Below are 16053 nucleotides of genomic sequence, written 5' to 3' on the forward strand. Positions count from 1 at the left end.
GTAGCTTTATGCGCAGTTAGCGCTCTGTGATTGGATAGCAGAGATGGATGCTGTGAACCAATAGCACACAGAACTGTACAAAGAGATCTACTCCATCCCCCGTTCAGTCTCACCACAGTTACCCTCACAGTGCTCAGAGCTGGAGAGGAGATGCGATTATTCGAAGGCGTACGGAATATATATTTTATCACCAATTATTTAAGGATTTATTAACATTGGAGTGTCCATTATGGCAATGGCTTTGAATTTTGGGTTATGTTGACGAATATCTCGATGGGAAATAATGTATTCTAACGGACCGGGGATGACAAAGAGAATGGGATACCGAGACTGGAGATGGCAGGCGCTGTGGTGGCATCATTTCTTTCTCTTGTGGAATACAATAGATGGACAGACTCGATACAGCATCCCGGAGGAACTAAAACGGGGCTCTGTGGTAGGAAATCTAGCCAGAGATCTGGGTTTGGGACTATCAGACATTTTTGACCGAAAATTGCGTGTCGCTTCTGAGGCTGGTGAGCAGTATTTCAGTGTGGATGCGGGGAAGGGCGAGCTGGTGGTGAATGACAGAATAGACAGAGAGTCTTTATGCGGACAAAGCGCCAGCTGTGTGTTGCCTTTACAGGTTGTAACAGAGAATCCGCTACAGCTACACCGGATAGAAATAGAAATAAGGGACATAAACGACAATTCTCCCATTTTTATAACAGAGGAGCGATCATTAAAGATAGCAGAATCTACAGCCACTGGCATACGCTTTCCCTTAGACACTGCACGGGATCTGGATGTTGGTAGTAATTCAGTAAAGTCTTACACTCTAAGTAAAAACGAGTGTTTTAGTTTGAAAATGAAAGAGTTGTCTGGTGACCGACAAGTTCCGGAATTAGTACTTGAGAAATCACTTGACAGAGAGAAACAAAGCGTCCATCAGTTATTACTGACAGCTTTAGACGGGGGCAATCCTGTGAAAAGTGGAACTACAAAAATCATAGTTACTGTACTCGACAACAACGACAACGTGCCTGTTTTCAAAAGGCCGTTGTATAATGTAACTGTGCATGAAAATAGTGTCGCTGGTTCTGTCCTAGTAAAAGTTGAGGCAACAGACGCAGATGAGGGTGTTAACGGGGAGATTGAATACGCATTTTCTGAGCACACAGACCAATCGTTGTTATCTATTTTTCAGTTGCATTCCGTTACAGGTGAAATTTCCTTGGTAGGACAATTAGATTATGAAAGCAGTGCAATGCATGAACTACGTATTACTGCAAAAGACAAAGGGGTTCCTGAGATGGAAGGCCACTGTCGTGTACAAGTAGTAGTTATAGACATTAACGACAATGCTCCCGAAATAGTGCTCACTTCCAACCCAAACCCGGTACGTGAGGATGCACCAAGAGGCACAGTTGTAGCATTAATCGCTGCAAGAGACCTCGACCACGGTAATAACGGTAAAGTGACGTTAAATCTCGCAAAGGGTTCTCCCTTCAGTTTAAAACCCTCTTTTTCTAATAATTACGCACTAATTACAAGTGGTGTTTTAGACCGAGAGAGTTTTGCAGAGTATAATATTGAGGTAACAGCCACTGATTCAGGCTCTCCTCCCCTGTCCAGTAAGAAAACTATTCCTGTCAGCATCACTGATGTAAATGACAACCCTCCTGTATTCACTCAGCAGACCTATAATGTGTATTTAAAAGAGAATGGGGTACCAGGGTCTATACTATACTCAGTATCAGCATCTGACCTGGATTATGGTGAAAACGCCAAAATTTCTTACTCTATACTGGACTCTAAAGTGCAGGACGTTTCCGTTTCATCTTATGTTTACATTAACTCAGATAACGGCAGCATCTACAGCATGCACTCGTTTGACTATGAGAAACTGAAGGTGTTTCAGATTCAGGTTCAGGCAAAGGACCAGGGCTCTCCGTCTCTCAGCAGCAACGCTACTGTCCATGTTTTTATCCTGGATCAGAACGACAATGCCCCCGCTGTTATTTACCCCTCCTCCGCTGCCCTGGGCTCCCTCTCTCATCAGAGGATGCCCCGCTCCGCTAAAGCGGGTCACCTGGTTACTAAGGTGACGGCCGTGGACGCTGACTCGGGCCATAACGCCTGGATCTCCTACAAAGTGGCGGAGGCCACAGACGCCTCTCTGTTCACGGTCAATCTGTACACAGGGGAGGTGAGGACTAAACGCGCTGTGTCCGAGCAGGACGACTCCTCTCAGAGGCTGCTTATAGAGGTCAAGGACGACGGGGAACCGGTGCAGTCCGCCACAGTCACGGTGTCCATCCTGCTAGAGGACGGTCTCCATGAGCCCATCTTAGACCTCCGACAGAAAACGATCGAGCCCAGCAAGAAAACCGGGAGAATCACCCTTTATTTGATTCTCTCTCTGGCCTCGGTGTCCGTGCTGTCTCTGGTGACTTTTCTCATCTTAGCGGTTAAATGCATCAGGAACAGCAGAAGCAGCGGTAGTTGCTGCATGAGACGGACCGACTGTGATGATTACAAAAACCCCAACAGAAACTTGCAGATTCAGCTAAACACCGATGGGCCTATAAAGTACGTGGAGGTCCTGGGAGGAGACATGTTGTCTCAGAGTCAGTCCTTCAGGTCCTGTATGTCTCCAATGTCAGAGTACAGTGATTTCACTTTGATTAAGCCCAGCAGCACCACTGACTTTAAGGAGGTGATCAGTGTTCTTGATGCGTCTTTACCCGACAGCACCTGGACCTTTGAGAGCCAACAGGTAAGCAGAGAGTACAGGAAAAAATTAAATGTGCAGATTTTGTAAGATCATTATTTAAGCTACAGGAATCAAAACATTGAATAACGAGGCAATTCAACAGATTCTGGATGTTTGTTACCACGTTAGTCAATATATTTGAAATGAAAATATATACTTTTGTTCTAAATGAAAGCTATTGATATTTGTTCTTTACATCGACAACTTTTGTGGCACAGCAGCTGTTATAATTTGACCCGAGGAGTGTGTTGGATGTTGAATGGCTTTTCGAGCTGAGTGTTTCAGCACCACAGCGATGAACAGCGACCCTGACCCGAGGGGCGTACAGAGGGCACGATAATAGATTTATTGCTGATGGCCGCTTACTCAGCTGTAAAGGAGTAACATTGAAAATACATGAACATTAAACTAACACACTTAATTATTTTCACTTATTACATTTACTGAACTTATTTACTTACATATACAGAGATGATGGGATTTACACATTAGAAATCAAAAACAAGGGAAATAGATTTGGTCTCAGTGAAATCAAATGTCAACAGTACATATATTTTTTTAAGATATACGGAGACTGATTTAATACATTGATTTACTTTACATTTACCAAAGTCATGGTAATGTCAATCGGCATCTCCTTGTAGTGTTTCACTTGCTCTGTCATGACAGTGCAGGGGGGCTAGTGTGTCTTTAACAGTGCTGCTCTGTTTCCCTCTCATTGGATGTGAGAGGTAGATGCTGTGCACCAATAGCATTCAGAACTGTACAAAGAGATCTACTCCCTCCCCCATGCAGCTTCAGCACCAAAACCACAATACTCCGGGTGGAAGGAGAGAAGGTAAATGGTTCATATACACGGAGTATATGGTTGTATCTTCTTTTTTTTTTATCTTTGACCATGAACAAGCATCGTTTTAACGGGATATGTCACTCTCTTGGAATATGGATTTTGTCTTTATGCTCTCTGTTCCTTTGGATTGGAAATGATGTATTTTACTGAATCAGTGATGACAAAGAGAATGGGATACCGAGACTGGAGATGGCAGGCTCTTTGGTGGCATCATTTCTTTCTCTTGTGGAGTACAATAAACGGACAGACTCGCTACAGCATCCCAGAGGAACTGAAACAGGGCTCTGTGGTAGGAAATATAGCCAAAGATCTGGGTTTGGGACTATCTGAGATTTTTGAACGTAAATTGCGTGTCGCCTCTGAGGCTGGTAAGCAGTATTTCAGTGTGGATGCGGGGAAGGGCGAGCTGGTGGTGAATGACAGAATAGACAGAGAAGCTTTATGTGGACAAAGTGCCAGTTGTGTTCTACCTCTGCAAGTAGTTATTGAGGATCCACTGCAGTTACACCGAATTGAGATTGAAATACGAGATATTAATGACAATTCTCCAAGTTTCCTTACAAATGAATTATCTTTAAAAATAGCTGAATTAGCATTAGTGGGCTCCCGCTTTCCTTTGGAGAGCGCAACAGACCCCGACGTTGGAAGTAATTCACTCAAATCGTATACTTTAAGTAAAAATGAGTGTTGTTCTCTTAAAATAAAAGAAATAGAGGGTGGGAAGACCGTTCCCGAACTTGTTTTAGAAAAACCTCTAGATCGAGAGAAAAACGCAGTTCACAAAATATTACTAACAGCATTAGATGGAGGGAATCCAGTACGATCCGGAACCTCTCAGATAACCATAAATGTGCTAGACATAAATGATAACTTTCCGGTGTTTGAAAAAAACGTTTACAAAGTAACCTTGGGTGAAAAAGGTGTAAAGGGGGCTGTTATAATCAAGCCCAAAGCAACAGATGCAGATGAAGGTTCAAATGGTGAAATTGAATTCTCATTTGGCACTCGGACACCAGATTCTGTATTGTCAGTTTTTGATATTAACCCCTTAACAGGTGAAATCACTCTGAAAGGGGAATTAGATTACGAAACTACCAAGTCATATGACATTGATATAACTGCAAAAGATAAAGGCAGCCCTGAAATGGAGGGCCACTGTCGCGTACAGGTTGATATTATTGACTCTAATGATAATGTTCCAGAAATTGTCCTCACTTCTCAGCCAAAGCCAGTACGCGAAGATGCACCAAGTGGCACAGTAGTAGCTTTGATCAGTGCGCGTGATCTTGACTCTGGTGATAACGGTAAAGTGACATTACAGCTCACTAAGGGTTCTCCTTTTAATCTGAAACCCTCTTTTTCTAATAATTATGCACTGGTTACCAGTGGTGGTTTAGACAGAGAGACCCGCGTGACCTATGATATTGAATTAACAGCCACTGATTCAGGCTCTCCCCCACTGTCCAGTAAGAAAATTATACCTGTCAGCATTACTGATGTCAATGACAACCCTCCTCTTTTCTCTCATTCCTCCTATAATGTGTATTTAAAAGAGAATGGGGCACCAGGGTCTATACTGTACTCAGTATCAGCATCTGACCTGGATTTTGGTGAAAACGCTAAAATTTCTTACTCTATACTGGACTCTAAAGTGCAGGACGTTTCTGTCTCATCTTATGTTTACATTAACTCAGATAACGGCAGCATCTACAGCATGCACTCGTTTGACTATGAGAAACTGAAGGTGTTTCAGATTCAGGTTCAGGCAAAGGATCAGGGCTCTCCGTCTCTCAGCAGCAACGCTACTGTCCATGTTTTTATCCTGGATCAGAACGACAATGCCCCCGCTGTTATTTACCCCTCCTCCGCTGCCCTGGGCTCCCTCTCTCATCAGAGGATGCCCCGCTCCGCTAAAGCGGGTCACCTGGTTACCAAGGTGACGGCCGTGGACGCTGACTCGGGCCATAACGCCTGGATCTCCTACAAAGTGGCGGAGGCCACCGACGCCTCTCTGTTCACGGTCAATCTGTACACAGGGGAGGTGAGGACTAAACGCGCTGTGTCCGAGCAGGACGACTCCTCTCAGAGGCTGCTTATAGAGGTCAAGGACGACGGGGAACCGGTCCAGTCCGCCACGGTCACGGTGTCCATCCTGCTGGAGGACGGTCTCCATGAGCCCATCTTGGACCTCCGACAGAAAACGATCGAGCCCAGCAAGAAAACCGGGAGAATCACCCTTTATTTGATTCTCTCTCTGGCCTCGGTGTCCGTGCTGTCTCTGGTGACTTTTCTCATCTTAGCGGTTAAATGCATCAGGAACAGCAGAAGCAGCGGTAGTTGCTGCATGAGACGGACCGACTGTGATGATTACAAAAACCCCAACAGAAACTTGCAGATTCAGCTAAACACTGATGGGCCTATAAAGTACGTGGAGGTCCTGGGAGGAGACATGTTGTCTCAGAGTCAGTCCTTCAGGTCCTGTATGTCTCCAATGTCAGAGTACAGTGATTTCACTTTGATTAAGCCCAGCAGCACCACTGACTTTAAGGAGGTGATCAGTGTTCTTGATGCGTCTTTACCCGACAGCACCTGGACCTTTGAGAGCCAGCAGGTGAGCAGAAAATCACAAGACATAGCGTGATATTGGATTTGGTCTTTTTGTTTTGTTTGAAAAAAAAAACAGTACTAAATCGTTGTTCATTGTCTATAGGTGTGCATAGAAAACATGTATTCTGATTCTCTATAATGGAAACAAATAGCACACAATAGTTGCTACAAACGGAGGTTGTTATGACTAGAGCCTATGGTCAGCACCACGGTTGGGATTATTGCTCTCTGGCAACGTGAGAGGGCACATTTTATTTTTTGCAGTATCATGTTTCATTATTATTAACATATCTTAGCTAAAACATATGATTACCAGTTAAATGTTGCATTCCTTCAGTTTTTCATCTTAAATTGAAAGGAGATTAGGGTTTCATCAATATTTTTCTGTTCAACCTTTTTTCAATGGCCAATCTTATTAAGCGACTTTTTTATATTTTGCAACCATAATAAACTGTATTATTGCTGTTATAGGTCTCAAACAAAATGTGGTTATTTGATCTAGTATACATGACATGTCTTCTGTGAGTTAGTTTCATAGCTTACATGTGCTTAAAATATTTTGTGGGATGACAAATTTATAATTATGCTCAATTTATACTTTCCATGGATACAGACTGGGTGTAGGGAGAAACCAGTTTGGAAATCATGCCCCCCTGCGGATACAAATAGCATTGCTATATTTACATGCTGGCTGACACACTGTGTCTGTGTTTTGAGGCGCTCTTAAGGAGCACGTGACTGAAATTGTAAACGACATGACAATCATTTAATATCTACTTACATCTCTTTAATTCTTTCTTTCATCATATAAGTGTGTTTTTCCATAGCCCTAAGATGGTTTGCATCCAGTTATTCAGTTTGCATTGTTTTCTCAAACTTTTAAAATGAGAATGAAGTTGATTCAGTGGAAGTGAGGTGAAGTCACTGAAAAGTTTTCACTGTGTGTGTGTGTGCGTGTGTGTGTGAGGGAGCTGTGTGACAGAGCTGGTCCAGCCTGTCTCCAATGAGGGGAGGGCTTCTGTGGTCTCTCCCCGCCCATGAGGGGAGCGAGGCGGAGGAGACAGAGCAGAGAGTTTCAGTGGAGGCAGAAAATACTTTGATTTTCGTCATCGTTTTCTCTTTAAAGACGGGCGTCATGATCACATCAAAACTTCCCATCGCTCTTTTTTTAAAACGGAAATGTTTACCATCAAGCCCGGTAGCCTTGTTTTAATGTGAGTATGGATACGTTACGGTGAAAGAAGTTGTTAAAAACTTTGCCATTCTCCGATCCTCGGAGCGCAGCACAATGGACTCCAGACAGAGGAAGCGCTCTGGAGGAGGGAGGCAGCTGTCGAGGCTCTGCTTTTATCTGGCTTGCCTCTCCTGTGCGTCCGCTCAGCTCAGTTATTCCGTGTCGGAGGAACTAAGCCCGGGCTCTATCGTTGGGAATATCGCTAAAGATTTGTCTCTTACTGCCCAGCGGATTGTTCAAAGGAGATTGCGGGTGGTCTCGGAATCCACCACGCAGTATTTTGAGGTAAAGCAGGCGACCGGCGATTTGGTTATTAAACAAAAAATTGACAGAGAACAATTGTGCGAATTAAATTCAGCATGTTCACTACACCTTCAAATAGTTCTGGAGGATCCTTTAGACATTCAACGCGTTGTGGTGGACATTCTGGATGTAAATGACAATGCACCGATGTTTTCAACTAGCAACATTTCTTTGGAAATATCAGAGGCGGCTGCGCCTGGCACAAGGTTCCGTTTGGAGAGCGCACACGACCCAGACGTGGGTATCAACTCGTTACGCACTTACCATCTGGCAGCAAATGACTTTTTTATCCTGAATGTGGAGACTAAAAGTGACGGCAGCAAGTTTCCAGAGCTAGTGGTGGACAAAGCTTTGGACAGAGAGACGCAGGCCGCTTTTCGCCTGCTGCTCACAGCTGTAGATGGGGGTCAGCCGGAGAAATCTGGCTCAACACTCCTGCTCATTAAAATTCTGGATGTAAATGACAATGCGCCCGTCTTTGACGAGCCGGTGACAAAAGTTAGCCTATTAGAAAATGTTGCACTGGGCACTTTAGTAACGAAATTGAACGCGACCGACGCGGATTCGGGTCGCAACGGAGAAATATCCTTCCTGTTTAGTAAATACACACCGGAACGTGTTCTCAAACTTTTCAGCGTGGATTCTAAAAGTGGGGAGATCCGTGTGAAGGGTGATGTGGATTATGAGAAGGCCACCGCATATCACATCACAGTGCAGGCCAGAGATGGTGGCTCTCCTGCTATGGAGGGCTCCTGTAACGTCATAGTGGACATCACCGATGTGAATGACAACGCACCAGAGGTGACACTGACATCACTGACCAGTCCTATCAGAGAGGACTCAAAACCAGAGACTGTGATAGCGCTCATAAGTGCACGCGACCTGGATTCTGGTATGAATGGGAAGGTTACATTAACTGTCCAACCAGGTTTACCATTCAAACTTAACTCAGCTTTTGGCATGCATTACAGCCTCATCACTGCTGGCAACCTGGACCGTGAGACTGTCCCAGAGTACACAGTGGTCATCAAGGCCACTGATGCTGGTTCTCCTCCCTTGTCATCACAAACAACTTTTGTGGTGAAGCTTTCGGATATAAATGACAACCCCCCCACCTTCTCTCAGCCTTCATACTCTGTGGACATCCCAGAGAACAATGCTCCCAGTACTCCCATCACCACTGTTTTCGCCACTGACCCAGACCTGGGTGACAATGCGCGCATCACCTACTCCATCCTTCCCAGCATGGTCCAGGGCTCACCTATCTCTTCTTATGTCTACATTAACCCAGAGAGTGGCCACATCTACAGCATGCGCTCCCTGGATCATGAACAGCTTAATGCTTTCCGTATTGAGGTGCAGGCCCGGGATGCCGGGGCGCCCATACTGACAGCCAATGTCACTGTGCATGTGTTTGTGGTGGACGTGAATGACAATGCACCAGTTGTTGTACACCCCGCCTACCCAAAAGACAAAGGATTACAGCTCACTGTGCCCCCATCTGCCGGCCCAGGGTACCTCGTAAATAAACTTGTAGGGGTGGATGCAGACAGTGGGCACAATGCGTGGTTGTTTTACTCCATTGCCCCTGGACCAAATGCTGGCATGTTCCGTATTGGGGCACACACTGGTGAGCTCCGCACAGCCCGCAAGTGGGCTGAGGAGGAAGGGGGCTCCACTTATGACATTGTGATCATCGTCCAGGACAATGGAGACCCGCCAAAGTCCAGTTCTGTGAACATTACAGTAACTGTGGATGAAAAGGGCACAGCTAACGATGCTCCAGCAAGCCCTCGCCACACACCCTTCTCCCACCGCACTGGGATGTCGGACATCACTTTGTACCTCATCATCTCTCTAGCCTGTGTATCAGCTGTGTCATTTATCACCTTTGTCATTCTCATGGTACGTTGCCTAAGGCACCGTGGCCCAGGGCTGGGTGGCTATGACTGCTGCTGCTATGGTCACCACAGGTCCAGTCGTTACCATCAGAGGCCCAGCAAGGACCTGCACCTGCAGCTCAACACTGATGGACCCATACGCTATATGGAGGTTGTGGGAGGCCCCCAGGAGCCGCACACACGCACTTATAGGCCCTGTTACTCCACCATATCCAGCCGAAGTGACTTTGTATTTATGAAGACACCCATGCTGAGTCACAACAACACACTCAACATGACACTCAGCAGGAAGCACCTTATGAACTCAGCCAGTGAGGTGAGGGCTTAAAGTGGGTGAGCAAGCATGGCATTGGTGTGATATGCCATGGTGGGAGAAGACCAATACAGGTGTTTGAGTATCTGTAGACTGGTTTGGAAGATGCTTTTAGTATATCAAGAAATGTTTTTCACATGCAGTTTTTTAATAGCATATCTTTACAGGGAATGGGGTGTTTTGATGCTTTGACTCGTGACAGTAGAGTAATAACCTTGATTTCCTCAGTCACGTAGCTCTGCAGTATTTTATCTAAAAACCCACTTGCTTTAGCAGCAGGATGCCTCTCTCTACATGGTGAAAAAAGCTCTTAGAGCTTTGTTGTCCTACTGGACAGATTTGGGCAGAATGAAGAGCTGCTTAATATTTAATCTAACCTGAGGCTAGGAAATGTGGTGACTTTGACTTCCAGTAACTAAACTGGCAGAGAAGACATGTTCTTTATGGATAAGAAAGATACAGATAAAGAGAAAGTGAGGCAGAAAGAAGGCTGTTGGAGATAGCTGAAGAAATGGCAAAGGAAGGGGAAAAGGGGGAAACATAAGTGCTCCTAACAGATGGAGAGGAGGAGACAAACAGATGAAAATAGGTCCTGCAGTGTTGGCTCAGTGCAATGGCTGGGAGACAGAGGGGAACAGGATGACAGAGGGAGAGATGGGGGGTGAAGGAGAGGAAAAGGGCCTAGGAAAGAAATTGGGAAGAGGGGTGGAAGGGGGGCAGTTAAAGAATAAAGCAGTAGCTGAAAAACAGGAATTCATGGGGTCAGTGCCTGACCCCTGACTTCCTGTTGTCCTCTGAACTTTTGGTGATTGGTTCCAGGACTCAGCACCACATGACCGAGGCTGTGTGTGTATGAGTTCTGTACAGACATTCTAATTTCCATTCTTAGATCCTTGGTCAGAGACGCCGCTCCTTAATATTTGTTTAGAATGACGTGTGAAGGGAGGCTAACAAGATAGTAATCAAATGCATAAGACACAGACAGTCCATTTAGTGGTCTGATGCAAGGGAAGAACTGTTATGGAGATAAAATGGCTGACAGTGGTTTTGTCAGGATGATTCATTTTAAGGGAATTTAATGAAAAAAAGTTTGTGGATTTCTCATCCTTAATGCACACATCCTCAGTCATGTCAGGCAGTCAATGTAGAGTTGCTGGTTGAAGGTCATTATTTTTTCTGTGGTATTTTAAAGATAACTATTTCTACTCCGCACAACAGGATGTTTAGTTTTGTGTCTGTTTAATATCTATCATATTGGCCTGTTTCTCATGAGTCTGTGTAACATAGGCCCACTATTTGTGCTGAATTAGGTTGTCCCTGAGGTCAGCAGGGTACCATCTGTCTCCCTGTTCTAGTGACACGTGTGCAATGGACAACAGAGGAAAAAAGATGGATAAAGGGAAAGGAAGGATGGCTTCATGCACATGTGCCGCAGTGACAGACGGCATGGTCTATAATGGCTTTAGAGCAGCAGCCATCACTGTGGGTGTTTATGTGCTTGTGTGTGAGATGGTGTGTACAAAGCATCAGGCACAAGAAGCGCTCCAGTCGTGTGTAATTTTAGCAAGACCCTTGGGCCTCGGTGCCTGATTGTCAGTCACTTTCCACTGCCCTTCTTTGTATCTTCTATTCATTTATAGTGTTCTGCTCTGGCAACTAACACTGTGCCAACACAAAGTTTACAAAAAGAAATGTCCTAAACATTGGTAAATAAAATGTTAGTGCTTCCCATTGGCCTGCAACATGTAAATCTTTCTTAAAAGAACAATAGTGTTATCCCTCTGTCTCTGCAGTAAAACCAGAGGTGCCAGATTAGGATTGGAATATTGCCATGACTATGGTCTTGGGTTAGTTATTCAATATTTGAGTCTGTTGGAATGTATAAGGGTTGGCACGTGTTCTGACTTAGGCAGAGTGTTTTGTAAACATACTTTTTTATGGATGATATAGCTGCACATGCAACAAACTGGCTCATGCGGTTCAGTGAAACTGTCCTCAAGGGTTTTGTTAGTTGAGTCATGGTGTTTGTTCAAGGGACAGCAATATTAAAGTCAAGCACCACACGCTGTGTTTTCTCCAATATGTGTCTCAGTGGTCAGCCTTTTCTTTACAGTGAATTAACAGCTGAATGGAATTGTAAGGGTTATATATCCCAATTTTCACTGGCGTAATCATTGACTAGCAAGGACACTGTCTTTGGAAATAATGCAAGATAGCTGGGAAACCGAATGAATATGTTGGTCTCTGTGCTGTGTGCGTGTGTGTTTGTGTGTGTGCTGAAGGTTATCAGACCAACAGAAAGGACTTCCTCTTTTCAGACAGATCACCAAGTGCAGTCCAGCCATAATTCTTTTAACACCCATACAATTTGTATGTATGTTAGCAAACCCAATCTTCCCGTAAAAGTACCATGGACTTGTGTGTGTGAAGGACTTTTGTATACCTTTGGCACTCTATAAATCTCTAACTCTTCCGTTCATGATAAACAAAGTGTTAACCAGTAAGCCAGATATTTTGGAAAAGTTAACAGTCGCATACTTACAAACATGCTGGATGTTGGCAGATGCACCCATATGCTGATGGGCGCAGCTTATTCCCCCTGATGAATCCAGAGTTCTCAGACACTCGTGTCTAAAGATGATAGTACCTCAACTGACAGACATCATGGTACAATAGCTTAAGAGCTCAGTCAGGTAGTAATAAGAGGAACTTGCACAGCCTTTTGGCTCAACTTAAAGATGTAAAGGAAGCAGACTGGCAGTGTTAAAGCTTCAGGGTGATATGAAAGTCTTTCAAACTGGATAAGAATTCAGGCCCACAGAACTGTAATCCCTTCACCTCTCTGCATTGGCTCCCTGAATAGTCTGTCTCACCTTCTCTCCCTCTCTCCTTCAAACCAATTTGCACTCTAAAAAAAATTGTATCGTGCGTTTTGAATACTTTCATCTCATCTATCTTAAGTGATCAGCTCACTTCAGAGACTATGTAATGTTAACAAAAAACAAGCACAGCTAAAGATGCTCAGATAATTAGAGCTGAAAAGGCAATTAGATTTTGATCCTTACATGCCATTAAACCTGGCTTGGGATTTGTTAACCTTGGCAATTGTTGTCTAAACCGTCTTAACTCAGCAACTCTTAACTATTTGTGGTTTAGTTGAGTGTTTGAAAATAGTCTGACTTTCTTCTTGAGCCGAAGAGAGTTGCATATTTATGGATATCCCCTGTCTGCTTCCGTGTGAGTCCAGACAAACTACCTCAAATGAAGCATACATGATTACAACACAGCATATCCCACCCAATACGTTTACCTTAAGCTCGCAGTGGGGCCCAATATTCCACTTACCCTTTATTCCACATGCCTGCAGTGGGATCTGACCTTGGAAATGAAGAGTATGTGTGTGTGTGGTGAGAACTAGTCACACAGCTGGAATGCTGGGCCTCTCTGTGGATGTTTGCCTCTACTCATCACTGATCTTTTTCTCTCGTCAACAGAACTCAGACAGACTCACATGCCCACTCACACATACGCATCTCTTAGTCCATTTTTAGAGATGACCAAGCTGTGCTCTGAGGTAGGGTAAAAGTTCAGATATGCCCTCCTCTTCTAATCCTCATCCACTATGGTTTCATGTGGTAATAAATTCAACTTATGAGTGCTAGTATTGCAGTTTGTTATGAGGATGTAACCTGGCAGACTTTGCTTTTCCTGAGTGTTAAAGACTCGACTGATTGTGTTGAGTGACCACCAAGGTTAATGGACTCTTTTGTAGACAACAATGAAATTTAATCCTCTAACATCTATTTACAGTCAACACTTCATGCGTTATGGAGTTGTTCAGTAATTGTATTTTATTATTAAATGGACATTTATTGCTATGCAACGACTTTACTTCTGTATCATTCACACTCCCTTTCAGCTGATGTAGTGTCCTTCACTGGTCCAAACAATGAACACACAGTTCCCTATGTCCCTCCCCTATTTAATTTACTGTTGATTTCTCTGACGCTATCTTTCTCATAGGATGGCACTTCTCATGTGTTGTCTCTGCATGGATACAAAACACTATTCCCAATTTCACTTGTTTTGACAATCCGTATCTGACTTTTTGTTCTTTTTGTGCATTCAGTTAGTCACCATTCAGTGGGGCATTCATTCTTCATGCACTTATATTGTAACAGATGCTCTAGTTACTACAGTCATCAGCTTATCCCGCAATATTCTTCCTTTGGTAGAGGTATCTTTGAGGGATTCTCTATTTTCTCTCCTGCTCTCTTTGCCTCCTTCCATCATTCACTAGGGTAGAACAGCTCTTTTAATAATGCAGCACATCATCCTGCTGGCCTCTCTCTCCGGGGAGCTCTTGTGTCGATTAGGCAGCAGAATCTGGAGCCAAGCCAAGGGTCTATTCACCGCATCACTGCACAACAAGAGAGACTGGGATAGAGGGAAAGAGCTAGAGAGATGGAAAAGACATGGTGACATGGCCAGTGAGGCTGAGATGGACAAAAGTGCAATGGACTTGAAGACATTAATAGAGAGTGGCAGGGACATATATAGATGAGAGAGGAAAGAGAAGCAAGAGGCTTTTTTTATCACCACTCAGCTACCATCTTTGCCTTTTCTCCTTGAAGTTTTTGTATTAGAATAAACAGCCTTGTGTTCCAAGGACTCTCTGTGCCCAATTTACAGATATACAGGAGCTTAATAGTTTTGTTTTGCATACATTTTTTTCACCCATGATCAGTTAAATTTTGTATTTAAGACAGATTTTTATGTGTGGTCATGCAGTGAGGGAATGCCTTTCAGATGCAAGTCTTTTGGATGTCTGATTCATCTTCTGGCTACATTGGTGCATTTTGTGGGCACTCACACTGTTATATAGCTGAGTGCTTGGTTATGTTGCTCCTGTGTGGTGCTTTTCAATATTGTCTGACCTTTGTTTTTAGTTTCAGTCCTATTTCATTAGCAGAGCCCTAGTTCGTGTTGTAACAGTCTCTGTGTGTGCATGCTCCTCTGCCGCATTTTATGCTCCACAGCTCTTGGAACAACATGGATGCCTGAGCGTCCCGGTATTTGTTGTCATCTGCAACCATTTGTTGAGCCTTGCTGAAAAACTGTGAAGGTTTTCTAAATCACAGACAGACACACAAAAGGGCACACACAGACATACATCATCACAAACAGATGTGTCAGCCACAAAACAACATCTTATGAACCATAAAGTACACCTCAGAAACGTCTTGCTGATGTTGCAATGAAACATGCATTTCATGTTGCATCTTCTGTTCTCTTCACAGCAAAAGCCCCCCAACAATGACTGGCGCTTCACACAGGGACAGAGACCCGGACCTAGCGGGTGAGTAAACTGACACACACACACACACACACACACACAGGTCAAGTGCTCAGTAATGTCAACAGCATGTTGTTGTGCTGCACAAGGCAAGGTTATCGTAAAGACAGAGGGTGTGATGAAGGTTGAGAAATGAAGAGAAGAGAAGGGGGGATGGTAGAGGAGCTGTAACCATGAGAACTTGCAGTCTGCACGTCCAGATTGTAAAATTCTGAAGTCATAATGCAACCATCTAAATCTGACTTTTAATTGCATTGTAGTGATGATGCAATTTATGATTGCATTTAAATACATGACTCTTCTCAGTGAGTTCTGATTCCTGATACACACTCCTGAATGAGCATCCCTGCCTGTTTCCAGGCGGCTTTATAAAATGGCTGCCGCAGCTTCCTCTCCCCCTCCCCCTTCTGCTCCTCTCCTCTCTGCGCTCTCTGAGCCTGTGTGCCATCACTCAGTACTACTGATGAGGGACGGTGACCAGAGCCAGTGGGGGGAAGGGATAGAGTGTTTATCCTTATTGCTCTCTCTTCATTTTCTGCCATCTGAAAGGTGGAACTGACTGGTTACTTAAAATGTAATTCTTGACATCAGCGACTTGCCTGTTAAATGCCAGTAGATTCATTGTATCTCTCCATTTCAGTTGTGTGAATGAGTGAGCGTGTGCACTGGTGGTTGATTATTTCTATTTGACCGTACCATGTGGGATAAAATGGCGTGCTTGCACTAACAGTTTT

At 44.2% G+C, this 16053-nt stretch overlaps 2 protein-coding genes across 28 annotated transcripts in view; both read left to right on the top strand.

Annotated features, from left to right (window-relative positions):
- LOC122990858 (protocadherin gamma-C5-like) overlaps positions 1 to 16053 on the top strand; it is a 293120-nt gene that overhangs the window by 269848 nt on the left and 7219 nt on the right. For 17 of the 26 annotated variants that reach the window (XM_044364413.1, XM_044364421.1, XM_044364415.1 and 14 more), the window contains exon 2: positions 15264 to 15322. In XM_044364413.1, coding sequence (XP_044220348.1) covers positions 15264 to 15322 — 59 coding nt within the window. Of the gene's footprint in view, positions 1 to 136; positions 2759 to 3578; positions 6217 to 7221; positions 9967 to 15263; positions 15323 to 16053 lie in introns of those variants that run through there. The other 9 variants (XM_044364402.1, XM_044364407.1, XM_044364399.1 and 6 more) reach the window with 9 other exon arrangements.
- LOC122990889 (protocadherin gamma-A11-like) overlaps positions 1 to 16053 on the top strand; it is a 56721-nt gene that overhangs the window by 37910 nt on the left and 2758 nt on the right. For both annotated transcript variants that reach the window (XM_044364457.1, XM_044364458.1), the window contains exon 2: positions 15264 to 15322. The gene's annotated coding sequence lies outside the window, so the exon portion shown is untranslated. The remainder of the gene's footprint in view (positions 1 to 15263; positions 15323 to 16053) is intronic.

The sequence above is a fragment of the Thunnus albacares genome, chromosome 10 (assembly GCF_914725855.1).
Source record: "Thunnus albacares chromosome 10, fThuAlb1.1, whole genome shotgun sequence".
Taxonomy (NCBI): Eukaryota; Metazoa; Chordata; class Actinopteri; order Scombriformes; family Scombridae; genus Thunnus; species Thunnus albacares.